The sequence below is a fragment of the Platalea leucorodia genome (genome assembly GCF_965183815.1).
Source record: "Platalea leucorodia genome assembly, chromosome: 1".
Taxonomy (NCBI): Eukaryota; Metazoa; Chordata; class Aves; order Pelecaniformes; family Threskiornithidae; genus Platalea; species Platalea leucorodia.
In genome coordinates this window covers 22,714,937-22,732,732 of record NC_138823.1, presented here as the reverse complement: position 1 = coordinate 22,732,732, position 17,796 = coordinate 22,714,937, and the positions used below count along the sequence as shown (strand labels likewise).

The following is a 17,796-nucleotide window of genomic DNA, read 5'->3' as shown; positions in this document are numbered from 1 at the left end:
GGATCACAGGAAAGCTTAGGGCGTTTCAAAGATAGACTTTAGCATTTAAACAGCTGACAGGAACTGTGTTGTGCATTTCTTGTAACATTCTTAGCTGTTTACCTCAACCAAATACCTTGTAGGTAGTAAAGGAGGATGGATTAATTATTTGGGTGATCTGGTTTTGTGTTAAAGTAACCTTAAAATCTCCTGGCTGACACTCTTTGTAAGCAAGTGCTCACAGTTAAAATAAATAAACCAAGATAGCCCAGCCTTCAGGGACTTCACAGCTTTGACTTGTCTTAATAAGGACTTTTTCTTATGAAATAACTAGGTTTATCTACAATTAATTAAAAAATAGTCTCAGGAGATGGCTCTGCTACAGGTTTATATAGTTCCAAAATGCCATTATTAACATATTTACAGCAACTTAAATCACTTCTAGCCCAAGTTGCCTTACATAGTTGTTACTGAATATAATGCTAGAACTGTACAGAGAATCGTTTTCTTAGGCACTATTTTAATTCCAAATGCCACTGCTCAAATTGAATGCTTATAAATTGGGGTGAAAAAATAGTGAAGCAAGATGCGGAGCATGGACTTTGACCAAACCTGACCCCTTTTGAAAAAGAGATGGATTTTTCAGCAACGTTAGAGTTTTTTTGTGGCATGATTTAAAATATTTCTTATACATGTAATGTGCCAGCATTAATCGTGTACTCATTTTGTGGTGACTGAAAAACTTGAACAGGGAAGAATAAAGAACCGTCCTTGATTATTAGCTTCCCAGGTATGTGGAAGGTTTATAACTAGAAGAACAATACTGAAATCTGAACAAATTCTAGTTGTCACATTACTGTAAAGATAGGGCCTTTCAGTGGCCTATGCTTTCAGTAAAGTCACTTTAAAGTAGAGATCACTTTAGACATCATATTGAACAGGATAATGTCACCTAGGAAATGAGGACTTGGGGAGAATGAGAATAATGAGACTATGCACGCACTCATAAAATCACAATTTTTTTGGAGGGGGTTCAGTGGAGGTCATCACTATTAACTTGCTTTGAGATTGTGTTCATTATTGTAAAAGTTATAATTATACAGCTATATTTTTTTTATATGTATGTCAATTTATGGTGTTTGGTATAGCAAGATGAGAACAAAAATGAGTTTGGAGTACCATAGCATTAAACACCCAAATTTCAGGATTTTCAAGTAAGATTATGGCTGGCCTGGAGCATTGTGGAAAATCCTGTTTGGAGTTGTTCGGTTTGTTAATAAGTTGCTCTGTAATGACACATGTACTTTGTGTCAGGCGTACTGTGTGGGATTTATTTTTAAATACAGTGGTTGAAAGCTCCTCCGAGACTCAGCAGAAGCCAAAGCTGTTGTGCGGTATGGGGTGTCAGATGACCTCCTCCCTGCCTCCCCTTCTCCCGCGGGGGCCCAGCTGTTGCTGCCACAGCTGTCCTCCAGCGTGGGGGCATCTGACACACAGCTTCTTAATGCCTCTTGTCTAGTCCACTGTTAGCAAAGCAGGAGGGTCTTATTAGGCTGCCTTCCTCCCACTTCAAGGCAAACTGGCCTCTTTATAGCCATCTGCTTACTAGCAGGAAGCAAATCCTATGGATGTGTAGCAAATTATTCGCTGCTAATATGGTGATAGTGGTGAGTAGATTACAACACAGTAACTTCTAAATACATACATTGACACTTCAACAAGAAATGGCAGCTGTCCTGGAGAATTCATGAACTACAATTTCAGAGATAAAATAATGAAGGGATAGTAATAACTTGGGGAACATCAAAATGTTATAATTGCTTTGCAAATGCTGGTTCACAGTGTCAGCGACTCCATTGAAATAACCGTTTAGTTAGGTGTGTTTATAGATTACCTAACTAAGGGCTCCTGTAAATATGACGGAGAAGTGAGATTTTTCAGAAGTTCCAGGTTTACATGTTGACATGGTTTACATGTTGAATGACCACTTAGAAGAATTTGCTTCTAAGATGACTTACAGAGGAAATTTAATTGCCGTGTAGCACAAAGCAGTGAGCATATGATGAGGGACAGGAAGTTCTTGAGTTCGAATTCTAACACTGCTAAGGAAACATTCTGTCATGTCAGTATTCCCCTGCCATAGTTCTGTATCTAGAAAGTTATTGTCTCCAGTGGTATAGGAAGTTCTGAACTACGGTGAGTATTTTACTGCCTGTAACAAGGTAGCAATGTGTACATATCTTTCAGGTTATCTTGAACATGAGGACAAATACACTGTGTTGGAACCCCATGGAAGCTTTCATTTTTACTGCAGCAAATGAAGATTACAAGTAAGCGTGACCTTGCTTTTTGATAATCTTGATCATGTTATGTTTTTAATCCGTATCTTGGTGATTTGTCATCATGCTAAGACAAATTTTGAAAAAGCTACTTAAACTCTAAATTTGAATCACTTAAGTAATAACCTAGAGAATTATAGGCTCACTGATTTTAAAAAAAATGAATTGATAGTAGACTGCCTCTTTCTCTGTATTTCAGTACCTGGGGGGGGGGAAAGCAGTGTAACTTAGAAAAAATGCAGCTGAACCAATGCAAGTGTAACTTGCTACAGGACCTGGAAAATAAGTACTATTGGTCCAGTCTGAGGCCATATAAGTGTTTATTTTCTTGCCAGCTCTTGTGAAGCTTGATATATTGTACTGATCAGTACAATTTTGATGAGAACATTTCTTAAAAAAAACCAAAACCTAATCTTTTGTGAAACAGTTCCAGAGACTGCAATACTTATCCTTTCAATGTCTCGGAGCAGTTTTTTACTTTTGAACAATACTATCATGTGAACAGCTAATCTGATATTGAAAAAGCTGTCTCTTCAAAACTAGGCCACTGCAAAATGTGCTCCATATCCTTTTTTCCAGGAAGTCAGTGATCTAACAAAAGATCACTGTTTTCTTCTAGAATGTAGGAATTTTATCACTTATCTTAAGGCTGTTCTTCCAAGGAAATGGAATCTGGTCCAGACCTTGAAAGTGGGTGTTGTATCTAATGTACTGCTTTTCACCTACTTTGGTTATGGTATGGTAAGGCTACTAGGCTACCTAATCTGTTTGTTTCTACGTCTTTCCTCGCCTCCCACCCTTGCTAAACTAAAAATGGTAGCTGTTACTGTCAGGGACAACTGTCCTCTTGCAAACTAAAGCAATTACTATATGCATTTGCCATTGCGCTTATATCAACAACACACATGCAAGTGTTAGGTGATTATATGGAGTAGTGGTTTTGAATATGATGCTAGCATACTTAGGGAATATAGAAGGAAAAAGCAATAGTTGCCAGTAAACTATTGAATAAGAGACATTGAATTATTCCAGTTATGCATTCATCTGCAGCAAGGAGGGTGAGAAACCTGCTAAATTACAAATTTTTAATGTAGTAGTTATACTAAATAGTGTATCTTAAGCAGATTTCATGAAATGCTTTGTCTGTAAAGCACCTTTGCTTATTGGCAGTAGGCAAATTAATGATCTACTCAGTTATTATGCCTTGCTATGTATCAGTGGGCTTGCTGATTCAAAGGGTAGACCTCACCTGAGCTTCAAAGTACTTAAGAGCAAACCAGCTGTGGTCCAGCAGCTATGTGTTTATTTTTAATGTAATGCTTTTCTACAGATAGTGTGCTCTGCTGAACAGTGATCTCCTGTAGTGAAGGACCAAGCTTTCCTTGGACTCCTACATTGTCTGGCATAAAGACAATCAGGCAGTAGGAAAGGGTGCCAACCAAACGGGAACTTCACAGTAGACTCTGAATTACTAGGAGTTCCCAATATGGGAATATCTAGAAACCTTGCAGAGTTGATAGGCTTGCCATAATGATTCAGAGATGCTTGTCCAAGTTCAGGTTATATACTTATATCTGAAGATGCAGTAAAGGAGGACAGCGTGGTGGTTGGAGAAATACATTTGGTCAGTGACCCACGAACAGATGATGAAGGCAATAGTGGAGACTATATGTTCTTTGACAGTGAGCAAGGAACGTAGGTCTGATCCAATAACTAAAGCCTCTGATTAATAAACTTTTTTCAAGCCCTAAACAATGCATCATCCTTTCTTTTCATGTGTTATGAGCTGTTTTAAAGAGTTCCCTCTGCAATATGGATCTATCCTTAAGTGTGGTTTATGTATGATTAAAGCTGTTCATCAAAAATGTACTATTTACTTAGGAGTTGTTAAGATACTAAGCTGCTGATTGTATTTATTTTAAAGCTTGTATACTTTCGATATGCGCTTTCTTGAATCACCTGTGATGGTGCATATGGATCATGTGTCTGCTGTTCTTGATGTGGATTATTCACCCACTGGGAAAGAATTTGTCTCTGCCAGCTTTGATAAGTCTGTCCGCATTTTTCCTGTAGACAAAGGTCACAGCAGGTGAGTGATTTTACACCTTTCTCTCTTGCTGTCGTTCATTCCAGTGACCTCCCTCCCTAGTCCTCAAAATTCTTAATTGATTCATTAACATCTTCATTGGGGCATTCACTTCCTGTGAATATTGAAATCTTCTTCTGTATATAACTTGAGATTGACAGGTCGTGTAGTTGACAGATAATTCTGGAGTATGTATTAGAGTAGAACTTCTGCTTAACAGCAGTATTTATGCAGTTTTGGATTAAAATTACAGTGCATTGTTGTTCTTGGGTGTACTCATTTGTATTTTACCAAGATTAATCCCATTTTATTTCCCTCTATATGTATCTAATGTTTTTAGGTCACTTTGTACTGTATCTGTTGCCACTTAAGTTTGCAGTGCCTTACAACCTTATAGCATTCGTTTTTCTAGGGACTGTCTTCATCCTATATGGATGATTGCTAAAGACATGTGAAAAGCATTGTTGTATGAATTCCTGAGATCAGTTTGGGACACTTTTGTGGTCTGTTTCAGTACACTTACTACCTTTTGTTCATATTTTGTTACCCAGGTTTTGATTCATGTGACAATGTTTTGAATACAATTCACTTTGAATTAGTTTTTCATGTAAGATTTCATAAGGCAGTGTATTAAATATTTTGCTGAAGTTCAGATTGGATCTACTGTGTCTGTATTATTTTTTTTTCAGTTTGGTGAAAATTGAAGCAAGTTATCAGATCTGTCTGGTATCATTTGTTCTTCATAAGCCTACCTTCATTATTCTCTGTTGTCAGTTCTTCCTCTTTTTTCTTAATTTTACTTCTAGTTGCCTTCCTCTGTCCAGCCTTGGCCCCCCAAAAAGTTGCTACTGGGTCAAGTTCTAGGTAGTTTGGGGGGTGGAAATGTTGAAATATTAGTTGGAGAGGAGTATGTTTTTATTATTGATTGATGCAGTTACATATGCATTATGCAATGTAACTGTGTGCTCCTATACTGCACTAAAGATAGAGAGGGGCTGTTTACATTTTCCTTTTTATCTAATCTACAGGTAGTTTTCATTTTCTTTCTGTCTTGCAATAGTATTTTGAATGTAATTAGGTATTGCAGTTCCTTTGTGGGTTTGTTTTTTTGGGTTTTTTTTGTTTGTTTTTTAATTCTTGTATTACTAAACAATATGGTTAGCGGCTCCTGCGTTCTACAGATTTTCCTTTCTATGGAACAGTAATGTTCACAAAAGTTAAAGCACATCATTGTGGGGAAGTTTGCAGACCCCATAATGCAACAGTAAAAGGCTTTATTCCGCATAATAGCAGATTGTTGCCAAGGCCCGTGGAAGGAATTTTCCTCTTTGTCCCCCTTTTTTCCCCCTTCTGTGTGATGGCCATAAATGTAGTGAGGAAAAGCCTTACAAAAGAAGAGCTTAGCCTCATATAAGCTGACTAGGGCATTATGGGACACTTAAAATTCTTTAGAAGCTGGGCTTTTTCAGAATTGCGCAGTTGAAATTAATCCCATGGAATGGAGAAAAGTCTCCAAATGGAAGATCTGATCCCACTTGGGAAACTGAGAGGGCAGTTAAGAGTATCTGTAAACAAGGATCCTGACGGTATTCCAGTTTTGACTTTTGATCTCCCGCCAATCTGAAAAACTCCTAACTTCCATTGCTTTCTATTTTATTTTAAAATAATGAAAATTTAAATTAGGAAATTGATTAACTGTAAGAAATAAGATTTATTATGAAATTGATTAAATTAATAAATTCTTGGTAAACAGAACCAGATGTCTGTGCATATTTTTTAAATGATAGATCCAGGTTATTTGGCCATGTTTTGTGTTTTTCCTTTCCCTGAGAATGATGTTAAATAACGTGTGATGACAGCAACAGGAGAGGCAAAGGCTGAAAATTCAGAATAAGGAAAGGAAAAATACTTAGTTCCCCAAAGGTGGGTGAAGAAAAGCTTTGTTATTGAGCCAAATAGTAAAATGAGAGTAAACATAGAAATGCTTATGAAAATGCACATGTGCACACACGCTATTAAATGTCAACATCAGTAAAAAGCTGATGTGAGTATTAATGTTTTCTGAAGGTACTTGTGCTCAGTCTTCCATGCAGTTGTTCTTGTAGAGCATCCCTTGAGTGTGAATTACAAGATGTGGTTAAGCTTATTAAAGCTTATTTAAGGTGATATATTGATTACTTTTGTTTTTCTCACAACCCTTCCAGCTCAACCCTAGTCTAGTTTTTCCATGGCTCTTGAATAGGTGGTGTTGCCATATTTCCTTTCTGTTACTACTTGGATTTTACTTGTAAAAATAACTGGGTAGAAGAAAGAGAATGGTCTGTAAGCTGTAGTGTGTGACTGATATACCAAAGGAGTGGGTATTAGTGGACAATAAGTAGGCCTTACTTACTCTTCACCTTTAGAGTGCTAATAAATAATTAAAATTACAGGAAAAGTGTACTTAGTCCTATATTTTTATAGCAGAAATGAAAGAATAACTTTATCAATGACGTTGTTCTGCTGGTTTGGTACATAAATGAAACTCATATCTAATTTTCATTAAGTATCAGTTTAAACGTAACATGTAGAAACATTTTTCAATGGGTGCTTGCACTGGTTGAGCAGTAGTCTTATTGGCAGAAATTAAATGTAGTTTATGCTTTAATAGCCACACAGCTGTTCTGAATCCTTTTGTACTAGCTTGTTGAGTTCTTGTTTGCAGGACTAGAGATTTCTCTTTGAGTTTTTAGGGTTTTAAAGCTTTTCCTAGGAGTCCTTTAGACAATGATAAGGAAGTCCATTTTTTGGGGAAAGGAGGGAAATCACAATGAAGAGTAGCCAATCCATTGCCGTGTCATAAATGGGCAGCTGGAGGTGCTTATTTACTGTTTTCTTTCTTGTTCATAATGGTGGTGTCAGATTCCTTGGCATTCATTTTTCTGCACTCCTATTCTGTAATGCTTGATTGGTGTAACAGCACATTAATGAAAATTATTTCAGGAACAGTTTGCATATCATTGTATACCCATGGCATGTTTTGCAAAAAGAGTTACTCTTTAGCTATTTACTGTAATTTCTATGAAAGCACTTATTGAAAAAGCATCTTATCCTAGGTGGTCCTTTTATCAGTCTAACCATCACACTTTACTTGAATTCTCTCTGTCTATAGATTTAAGATCAGCACAGTGTTTAAAAAAAAGCCAGATTTTTAAAAAACAACAAAAAAAAAAAAGTAAATTTTGCCTTGAACAGAATGCTTTCTGCTATTTGAAAAGTAACGTTGGTGGGAAAAGTGATGATGGATCATTTAAAAATGCTTCTCTTTGCTTTAGGGAGGTATATCATACAAAACGAATGCAGCACGTCATCACTGTGAAATGGACTTCAGATAACAAATATATTCTGTGTGGCTCAGATGAGATGAATATTCGTCTGTGGAAAGCTAATGCTTCTGAAAAACTGGGAGTGGTAAGAGTTGCATTTTGCTTTTTGTTATCACAAGACAAGATGTTTGGGTTTTTTTTTGTTGTTATTATAACTGGTTAGCCTATTCAGCTTCTAAAACCTTGTTTCTAAAGGGAAAATGTAAAATTGTAGTTTGATATTTGTATTTAATTTGAAAAATGACATGCACAGTATAGCTCATTGCATTTGCTGCAGCTTATAATAATAAAATTACATGCCTTGTTGTTGCTTACACAAGGTGACTTTTTTTTGTCTTGTTTAATGTTAGTAATAATCATCAGTTCTAACTAAACTAGATGAGAGTTTTTTTACCTTGGTGCTACAGGTGAGAATTCATCCCTTTGCACTAGAGAAAAGGCAATAAATTCTGGTTTGTCATACATAAGTCATTCTACTGAAGCTTAGCGTTATGACTTTTAAAAATTTTCACTGGCATGCGACTGGTTCACGTGCAGTTCGTACTGTGATAAGCATACGCATTGTAAAATAGACCATTTGCACTGATGCATAACTGAGATTGTCATTAACCTATATAACTCTCAGATATCAAGTGCGCAAACTAGTGTGGTGTCTGAAGTCCATTTAATTCAATGTAAGTCCGTTTGGTTGAAGTGTTCCTAGTAGGAACAGGCATCAGTCTAATTAGGTACATGTCTTTTCAGTTACGCTTGTTCAAATGTTTATGTATAGACAAAGCCAAAATATTCTGTTACAGTTACTGCTCATATATATTCATCTGCACAGTTGTATTAAAGTCTTGAATGACTTTGGAGAATGAATTTGACACTTTGTCTGCTGGGAGTAATCCCTTTACATAGGTTTATATTGTTATGATATTTTGGAGGTGCTTACATTGCTTTTTCTGAGCCCATCAGCATAGCTGTCAAATAATGCTTGGGGGAATTTCTACTTGATCTTGTGAAAGACTGAGGGGGGAGGGAAAGGGAAGCTGTAATTCAGCGAAAAATATTGTATAGTGAAGGGGATGGATCTATTGCATAGTTATGTCTAGGGCTGCTTGTGGTTACCTGAAGCTCCATCAAGTTATAGTATCTGCGTAGGAGGGAAGTGGAGTGGAGCTGGGAGAGGTGGCAGGTGAATGGGAGTGGTAGGAATACTTAGGGCTTTGTGGAATGGGATATATCCTATTGTGGAATGGGATAATTCATGGACTGTTGTGCACTGTGAAGCACTGGATATGGAGCAGCACAGCTAAAACATCTATGTCTTTAGCCATGGCCCACCATAGGTATTTGAAAGTCCTGTTTTTCTCATCTTTGCTATGGAGCTATAGATAAAAACACCACAACTTTGTAGCCTGTATAGTATTTGTGGTTACAAACTACTATTTAAGTTGAATTTCTTTAACGGAATAACTCTTCTTTTTTTGTTGAGGATGCTGTTTTTCTGTTCTGAATTGATTCTTGGGATTTTCCCATGTAGTGCTTCAGTCAAACATTTAAATATCAGTCCCATACTTGCTAATTCCAAGGATTCCGCAAAGCTCATTATAGACTTTACTTTTTGATTTAACTTTTATGTTGAATTTGCTTAGACAGTGCAGTGTTGGGCAGAAATATTACCTGTTTTCCTGTTGTCGTATCCATATGCTCATGGCAATGCCCTTTTCACCTGGTTTTACAGTATTAACTGAAATTTTCTCTCTATTCACTATATTCTTAGTGAGGGAGCGTGCTGTCTCGAAGATGTTGTTCTATAACAAAATTGTCTGGTGTTTTTGACACGCATCTTTCCTCTGTGCCCTTTGTATGAAGGACAAGTGGGTAAAAAGAATGTCAAAAATACCATTTTCATATAGAATGAATCCTAATGTTTTCAGGTGTGAACAGAAAATTCACTGTATTGATTACTAGATGGCATCAGCTCCTCTTCTTACAAAAGAGTGAGGATACTTGGCTCTGGGAAGTAATAGACAAACCCAGCTACTCCCGCGTCGTAGAAATATTATGTACCAAAAGGACAACTTAGCTATTGTTTAAGTATTCAAAATGTAGAGTGGTAAATGACATTCTGCTGTTTTCTGTAGTATTTGCATTAGTGAAAACTGGCAGTGGATCGCCCTAAAAAAGGCGCTACCAATTATGACTGTTGGGTATTGGATAGGTCTGCACATTAATACTCTCGTGTTCCTTGACCTGACAGTGAATCCTACGTAGAATAGCCTGTCTTCCCCCCGCCCCCCCCCTCCCCCCGTTAAATACAGGGTTGTTGCTTGACATGCCTCTTGGAGGCTGCATGTATGATTCAGTTCTGCTGTTGTGGGATCATCCAAATACAGCGTTTGTAGCGTGCATATGCATAAGGGTTTGTAAGCATTTCTGTCAAGGCTCTTTGGTTGTCAGCTCCCAAGAGAACTAAGTCAATAGCTATCTGTAACACCCGGGTCAAGTGGCATGTGTTTTTTTTTGTTTGTTTGTTGGGTTTGGTTTGGGATTTGTTGGTTAGTTTTTTGGTGTGGTGTGGTTTTTTTGGGGGTTTTTTTTTGGTTTTTTTTTTTTACTATCAGAAATGGAAGTCATCCCATCATCATTTAGAATACAAAACTTGTCATCCTATCTTAAAAAAAAATACCTTGCAACATCAAAAGACATCTTAAGAAAGCAAAATTATTTAGAAATACAGGAAGAACTTACAAGGGACATAGTGAATTATGTAGAAAAACTGCTCTCATTTCACATGGATGATGCTAATGAACTTGTAAAGAATTATGCTATAATAAGAAGACATGTTTCACATCCCTATATCTTGTTGTAGCCTTGAATTTAGCAAGATGCAGAATTTAGATGTTATATTAATAACTGTCCGAAGCTGCTATAGTTGTTAAAAAATTTTTTTAGAAGCACTATGAAATTTTATTTTTCAGATGTTTAGAGAGTATTTGTTGCCAATAGAACATGAGTGGAATCTTTATGGCTTATCAGGTTCTTGGATATGCCTTGGAAATGTTGCTTGGATTCAGGCAACTGCCAGTCCTTGTTCGATCCAGCCTGGTAGTTCCTGTGATTCTTAACATTGCAACTGTTAATGCTGTTTATCAGGTTCCACTGTTTTTTCTTTAGTACCTGCTCCTTCTTTTTTAGAGGATTGGTGTTCTTATCTTCATAGACATATGCTTGCTCATTTTATAAATGTCCAGTTGTTCCATAGTCTGTGGCTATTTTTTGAACGTTGAAAGCTGAACATTCAGTAATTCTGTCAGAAGTGTCAGAATATATCTTAAATGCTTAGTTGCTTGGTCTGCTGTTTTTCTTCGCTGAGAAGATTTGATTGAATGACTCATTGAAAGGTCACTGTATTTCTGATATAATGCTAACATCTTGTAATACATTGTATTTTAAGATGGATGTTTTTGGGGTGGGGGTGGATGAAAACCAGCATCCTGAAAGAGAAAGAAAAATGGTAATCAAACATTTTTTTTTTTTTTTTTTTTGCTTTGGTGAGTACTTAGTCTTACTTGTTTTTAGCGTTGCTGGGTTCCAAGGAAGTTATAGTGAATATATAGTACTTATGTTGTGACTGATAAACATTTATGCAGTTGGAAGGTTGTACTTTCTGAACTGTGGCTTACCCTAGCAGTCATCAGTTCTGACATGCATGTTTTGTTTGGTTTTTAATGTATCTGGCATCGCACTCATTATTCAAAATCAGTGAAACATTAAAGTAAGAATAAAAGTCTCTGGAGGAGCCAGAGGCATGCTGTGTCTCCACTCCACTGACAATTAAGCCTGCATGGGTTTTACGTAGGGGTAACAAACCCCAAATCTCTCTGTTGGAGCTATTGCAGAAGTTGCTTTAAAATAATTTGCAATGTTTAGTTTTTTTAATAAGTTGATTAAATAATAAATAATTTTTATTAAATAGGACTTAACAGGTGTTATTTTTAAAGCAGTAAACCTCTAGCTGTGCATGTCCAGAAGCAAAAGACTCAATTAAACAAAACTTTTGAGATACTCCAGACTGTTCAAATACTGTACATAAAATATGACATGTTAAGTATGTTTGAGGCTGTTGTACGTGTGGTTTTGGAGAGGTTTGGGATTTCTGAAAAGATAAATGACTCTGGCTTTTGAGGAAAAGATGAAAATAGAGCCTTGTCTGAGTGAAAAGGCTGAAGAAGTAGCAGTAATAGAGTATATTTCAGTTAATAGAGCAGAATTAATCTAATTAATACAAAGAAAGGGACAGATTGGGTTTTTTGAATTGTAGTGAAAGCAGTGAACCATCAGTAAAACTTCAAAAAGCTGTGGTGTTCTTCAATCTATTGACACTTTACAGAAAAATTTACACCTGCAGTTTTTAGAGTGTAAATGCTGTGAGTAACAGCTGCAAAATTTGGCTCTCTTACATTTCCAACGTAGTTAGGAATTAGAACAGAGCACTGGACAATTGAAGAAGAAAACTTTCTGCTTGGGAATGATTTGTATTTCAGTAAGCGTAAAAACTAGCGTGAGGAGTGAGTGTAACAGTAGTGGAGCATAGGTTTGCTGCTTTCTTACAAGATGCAGAAATAACAGCTTTTGAGTAAGGACTGAAAAAGATAGGAGAAAGTGCAGTTACAAGTCTTGATTTTGATCTAGCAAAGTGCATTAGCAGGAGTGCATCAGAACTGTCTAAGTAACTGTATGTCCTTTCAGTCTGCTGCTAGTATACAGTTCCATTTTGTGAGATAAGGCTGATAACAAGCAGTACCAGATATTGTGTGACATGGCATTCTTTTCGTAGTGATTTTGGGTTTGTGACTCAACGCACATGTAACTTCATCCCTTTAGCTATGCTTTTGTGCTCTTAACATCTATGTTACCTTTCTTTTTTTCATTGTCCATTTAGATGTAAAGAAGCTGTAAGTTTTTGGTCCAAGGAAACAATGGGTAATAAACTTTATGGTAATAAATTTAGAAAGGTGTTTTCACCAGAGCAATGGAAAAAAGTAAAAGTAAAAAAGACAAGCTATGGTGTAGGAAATTGCTGGGATACATTTGCATTCTAAAAATATGTTGCACCTGTGCTCTGTCTGCCCTAACCTAGAAGGGCAACCTGGACAGGATAGATAAACAGCCATTTCATCTTCTCATGCTGAATTACAGCAGTCCAATAGTGTGGAGTTTTAAATACTGCCCAGTACAAATACAGCCCTCTTTAAAAGGAGAATTTTTTTGTTAGAGGTGGTTTTAGCTCTTCAATCAGGGCTGTGGAAAAATGCTTACCTTCTGTTGCAAATGAGTGAGGGGTGATTTAGAGACATTTTGTTTTGCTTAGGTGGGAAAAATAACCAGCCTCTATCATTTGGAGGGAGGAAAGAGGCATAGGCAGTTTACTCGAGGACACATTTTCCTATTGCTGACAACTTCATTGCATTTTAGAGTTCTTTTTTCCCCCCTTGTTTCCACTCTAGATATTTGCTGTGAAGTACTGCTGTGGTAATGGCACAAATCAGCTGTCTTTCTGCCACATAATTTCTATTTTCTTCATATAGGAAGGAAGTTGCACATTCACTTTTGGAATGTGTGAAAAAAAGGGTCATATGTCATCTTTGAGCATGTCTTCCACTCATGATGTCATATAAATCCTAATTTATTACACTGTAGAGTGTTCTAGTCCCTATAAACAAAATCTCTAATCCTGCTAAATCGTGCTGCGTTTACAGCATCCTCTCCAGCTCAAAGCAGAATGGGAAGCAATGCTGTTCTCTTCAGCTCTTTACGTTGACCTTTGTAAAATGACTTGCAAGAGAGAGTCTGGAATTCAGTGCATTATTGCAGTCTGCTTTCTTAGCTATCTGCTATCTCTCATAAATAGACAGAAACTTGTCATTACTGCAAAATTTTCTTTTACCGTCATGTAGATGAGGGTGCACTTAACACAGCCTGGTATATGGGGCATTGGCATTCAGTAGTTGGATGGAAAGTCATCAGCTGTGTGCATTTCTATATACCACATTACGCACAAAAATGGAATCAGACTCAAACATAACCACCGCTTAATCTATATTAATTTTTTAAATAAGGTAACTTGGATGTATCTTTAATTTACAGATTCACCTCTTGTCTGTAGAATCATCAAGGTTATACTAAATCGGCAGCAATTTGTTCTTCTTAAATTAAAGAAAAAATCATTGCATTTAATTAAAATAAAAGCTCTTTAATGTGGATTATGTTGGCAGTTTTCTGCAGAGTGGGAACACCTGGGATTTATTGAGAGTGAACCAGCTATTCAGGCTGGCTCACTGGAAGGAATTTCGGTAAAGGGTGGGGTGGGGGGGGGGCAGTTTTAGTGGGTTAAGATTGTAAAATTTACTCACTTGCAATTTGAGAGGTCATGATAAATGTAAGTAAAGCAGAAGGGTCTGCTTTTACGAATAAGAGGGTGTGGAGAAACAGAGGTTAAGAGTATTATGTGTCTCTGATGCCTGAATAAGAATTTTGAGCGATGAGCAACTCTGCATCTGGTACCTGGTTTCTTTATTGTCCCAAAGGAGAAACTCCTTTGCTGTATGTTTTATTAATACTTGCTTTTGGACCATTAATAGTATTTTGGACAAAAATTATCTGAGTGTAATTATTTTTTCAGAATTTATGAAATATTCTAACAGAAGTCACTTCTAAGTGACCTCCAGAGTGGAGAAGAAATAGCCAATTGCTTATCTCAAAGGGGAACAAAGCATGTTTCATAATAATGTAGGTGGAATTTCCAAATTTTTGTGTGTGTAATAAAGTTGTTGGTTTGTTATTGCTTTTTTTGTGTGTTAGTATCTGAAACTTAGGTTCTGTTTTTTCTTGAGAAAGTAAGAAATTAGTGAAACTGAGTCAGTTGCAAAGCTGAATAAATAAAGCTGTCTGAACTATTGTTTTGCATTTAATAGTTTAGATGCAGGTAGAAGTGGATGAAATAAATGTGGGAGGACAAAAGACTTGTGCCACTGCTTGTTTGAGAACATTAAAGGTTTTTAGATGTCTGAAATACTGGAGCTAGAGTGTGTTTTGGGAGGGAGGGTAGGAAGACGAAGACAGGATTATCCTATGTTAATATTAAAAGATTTTCTGTTTATGTTAAAAAAACACTAAGTGGCTTAGGAGCAGAGGACTTTTTTTTCTGTAAAGAATCACTTGCTGCTTTGGTCAAAGTTTGAAAGCTCACTGGGCTGAAATTCCCAGAGATCCAAGCAAATCCAAAATACATGGAAACTGATATCCCTTGTGAAGCAATGTGTGCTTTAAATGAAAACACAGTGCACACAGATATTTTGCTTTTGATAAATAAGCATTAGGACCAAAGGAAACATGCCTGGTTGGAAGAACAACCCAAACATATCTTCTGTAAGTTACCTGTCAGGAAAAGGTGTTTCTCACTTTCAATGTTGTTAGTGTTGGCTCAGACATAATTTTAAACATGGATAAAGTTAAAGTTTTTTGTGATAATACTAGCTCACCGGTATTTCGTGTGTTTGTGATACTAAGATATTTTTAGCTGTGTGATGAAAGTTGGAACGCCCTGCCTGCCATGTAGTCAAGCTAATACTTGAAATGTGATATGTACACTGCCTTTCCTAATGGATCAAGGTGCTGGGTAAGATTTAGGCCAGCTAAAGAGCTGTCTGTAAAGCTGTTCAGGAAGACAATTCATTTATAGCATTTGTACTTACACTGGCTAGTGATTAAAATGCCTGCAAATCTTTGTTTCACAGCAAAAATTGATCATCATCAGAGGTTAGGAAAGCATGCGGACTCTATCAAAGAGGTTTTACTGCCAGCTATTTCTATTCTCTCTTCTTTCTCTACAGCTCATTAAAATCTGATTTTCAGGGAGTAAATTCAGTTAACTTTACTGAACTTTGAAACCTGTGATAATGTTTTGTGTTTGAGCATTGGAGTATTGTTGAAACTGTAAGTTTTTAATGCTTACTTACCCTAATGCTGATGTTCCTGTGCTTGCAGCCATTTGCTAGAAGGAAGGTGTTTGAATTAAAAGTTAAAATTTTGTTTTGTAGAGAAAATCGTGACAGTTAAATCCCTGTTCTGTCGTAACATGTCTGTCTGTGATGTTTTCCTCGTAGCTTGCACCACGAGAGAAGGCAGCTATGAATTACAATCAGAAGCTGAAGGAGAAGTTCCAGTATCACCCACAGATCAGACGCATAGCTCAACACCGTCACTTGCCTAAAAGTATATTTTGCCAAATCAAGGAGCAACGTATCATGAGAGAAGCTCGTCGGCGAAAGTATGTCTTTCTCTTCTGGCTTTGTTTTCTCTTGATCTTAATAAAATACATCACTGCAGTGCTGTAGCAGCAATGCATGGGAGTGTTAGAGCTACAGTGTGTGGGAAGAACAAGTATGAGCTACTTTTAACATCTGAAGAAGTAATCATGAGCTACTGGATTGATTAACCTTTGATTATAAGGAAAATGCAGACAAGTGCCAGTATCAATGAGGACTGGCTACTTCCCAAAAGTTAACTGAAGAAATGGGAGTGAATACCATGTTGGAAGGAGCCACAATGCTCCGTTAAGTACAACATGATGCAACGCTGCAATGGAAACAGAATGGGCTGTTGCAAGTGTGTGGAGGTTTTTTGGGTTTTTTTGTTGTGATTTTTTAATGCCAGACTCCAGGATGAGTGTTTTCTGTCACCTGGGTCATTGCCATATTGGAATTTCTAGGAGCAGAAGGTGGCATACTTTGCCGTAGCCATTAAGTTAACAGGAAAACCAAAAAGAGGTGGGTTTTGGTCCTCTTTCTCAGCTGAAAGACTTAAAACCTTGAGCAGCAAATCTTGTTGTCATGAAAACCAAGTAAGCTGAGCTCCCAAGAAAAGGCTCAATTTGAACCTTTTCTAAATTAACCAATTTTAAAGTTACTTTTCAAAGGGACAATCCTTCTTCTCAAAGGAGGAAGTACGTGGCTTTCGATTAATAAAAGCAGAGCAATTCTTAATTTCTTTTTTTAAATTGTAGGATATCTGCATTATACCTTAGGGAGAAAGCTAGTATTTTTTAAATCTTTGTGCTGACTACTGGATTTCATTTTTCTGTTTTTTGTTTCTAGGGAACTGAATCGTCGTAAGCACAGCAAACCAGGATCTATACCAGTTGTGTCAGAGAGGAAGAAACATATTGTGGCAGTAGTGAAATAATTGTTTTCATGTGCACAAAATGTCACAGTGAAAGAAAATGTCACTATTGAATGAATGCACTGTACCAAATTTGATGGACATTGGTAAGATGATGTATGGCTCTAGAAACGTGGCTTTTCTTCCAAGTCTACACATGCTCTGATTTCTGAAGTCATCGTCTGCTTTGAGTAGTTCTAAGAATTGGCCCTGTAATATTTTATTGCCACTAGCCTGTCTGACGTTGCTGGCCCAACGCTGTGTATTGCAGTGGAGTTTGACCCTTTTGATATAAGCAGACAACTTGGTGGTTGGTGGAGGATATCTGTAGTTCCAGTCCCATTCCTTGGTGCTATTACTACAAAAGAAGGATGAAATCAACTCAGATTTGTCAGAGGCAAAAAAACCTTTGTTCCATATAGAGTTATAAAATCAGTTGTCCTTATGCTGTTTTTTTTTTAAAAAAAAAAATATCTAATAAAGTAAACAAGTGACCTTAAGGCAATGGACTAGATCTTGATTATTCCAACGGACAAATATACTGCATTATATTTATTACAGTGTGATATATTATTTTTCTTTTATTCAAAAGGAATTCAACAGGAATATCAGGCATCTGTAAACATATGTATAATTTTGTTCTGTCTTAACTATTGTTATGTAACTTGGCAGAACTTCAGACTGTTGAGGTTGCTAATATTAATAATGACATAGTTGAATAAATATCTTTTCTCTTTAGCTTATTTAAAACTTCTAAAATCTGGATGAAAAATGATGCAAACTACATCAAACCCAGAAACTTCTTTAGGTGAGATTTATT

General features: G+C 36.7%; 1 protein-coding gene across 3 annotated transcripts in view; it reads left to right on the top strand.

Moving 5' to 3' along the window:
• Nucleotides 1-17,796, top strand: part of DCAF13 (DDB1 and CUL4 associated factor 13) — a 25,915-nt gene extending 8,119 nt beyond the window's left edge. Inside the window, exons 7-12 of one of the 3 annotated variants that reach the window (XR_014229187.1) lie at nucleotides 2,227-2,309; nucleotides 4,243-4,407; nucleotides 7,719-7,854; nucleotides 15,923-16,086; nucleotides 16,913-17,083; nucleotides 17,716-17,796. Coding sequence is in view for 2 of the 3 variants with exons in the window: in XM_082321599.1 (XP_082177725.1) it covers nucleotides 2,227-2,309; nucleotides 4,243-4,407; nucleotides 7,719-7,854; nucleotides 15,923-16,086; nucleotides 16,913-17,000 (636 nt within the window). In the remaining variant the exon portion in view is untranslated. The other 2 variants (XM_082321599.1, XM_082321598.1) reach the window with 2 other exon arrangements.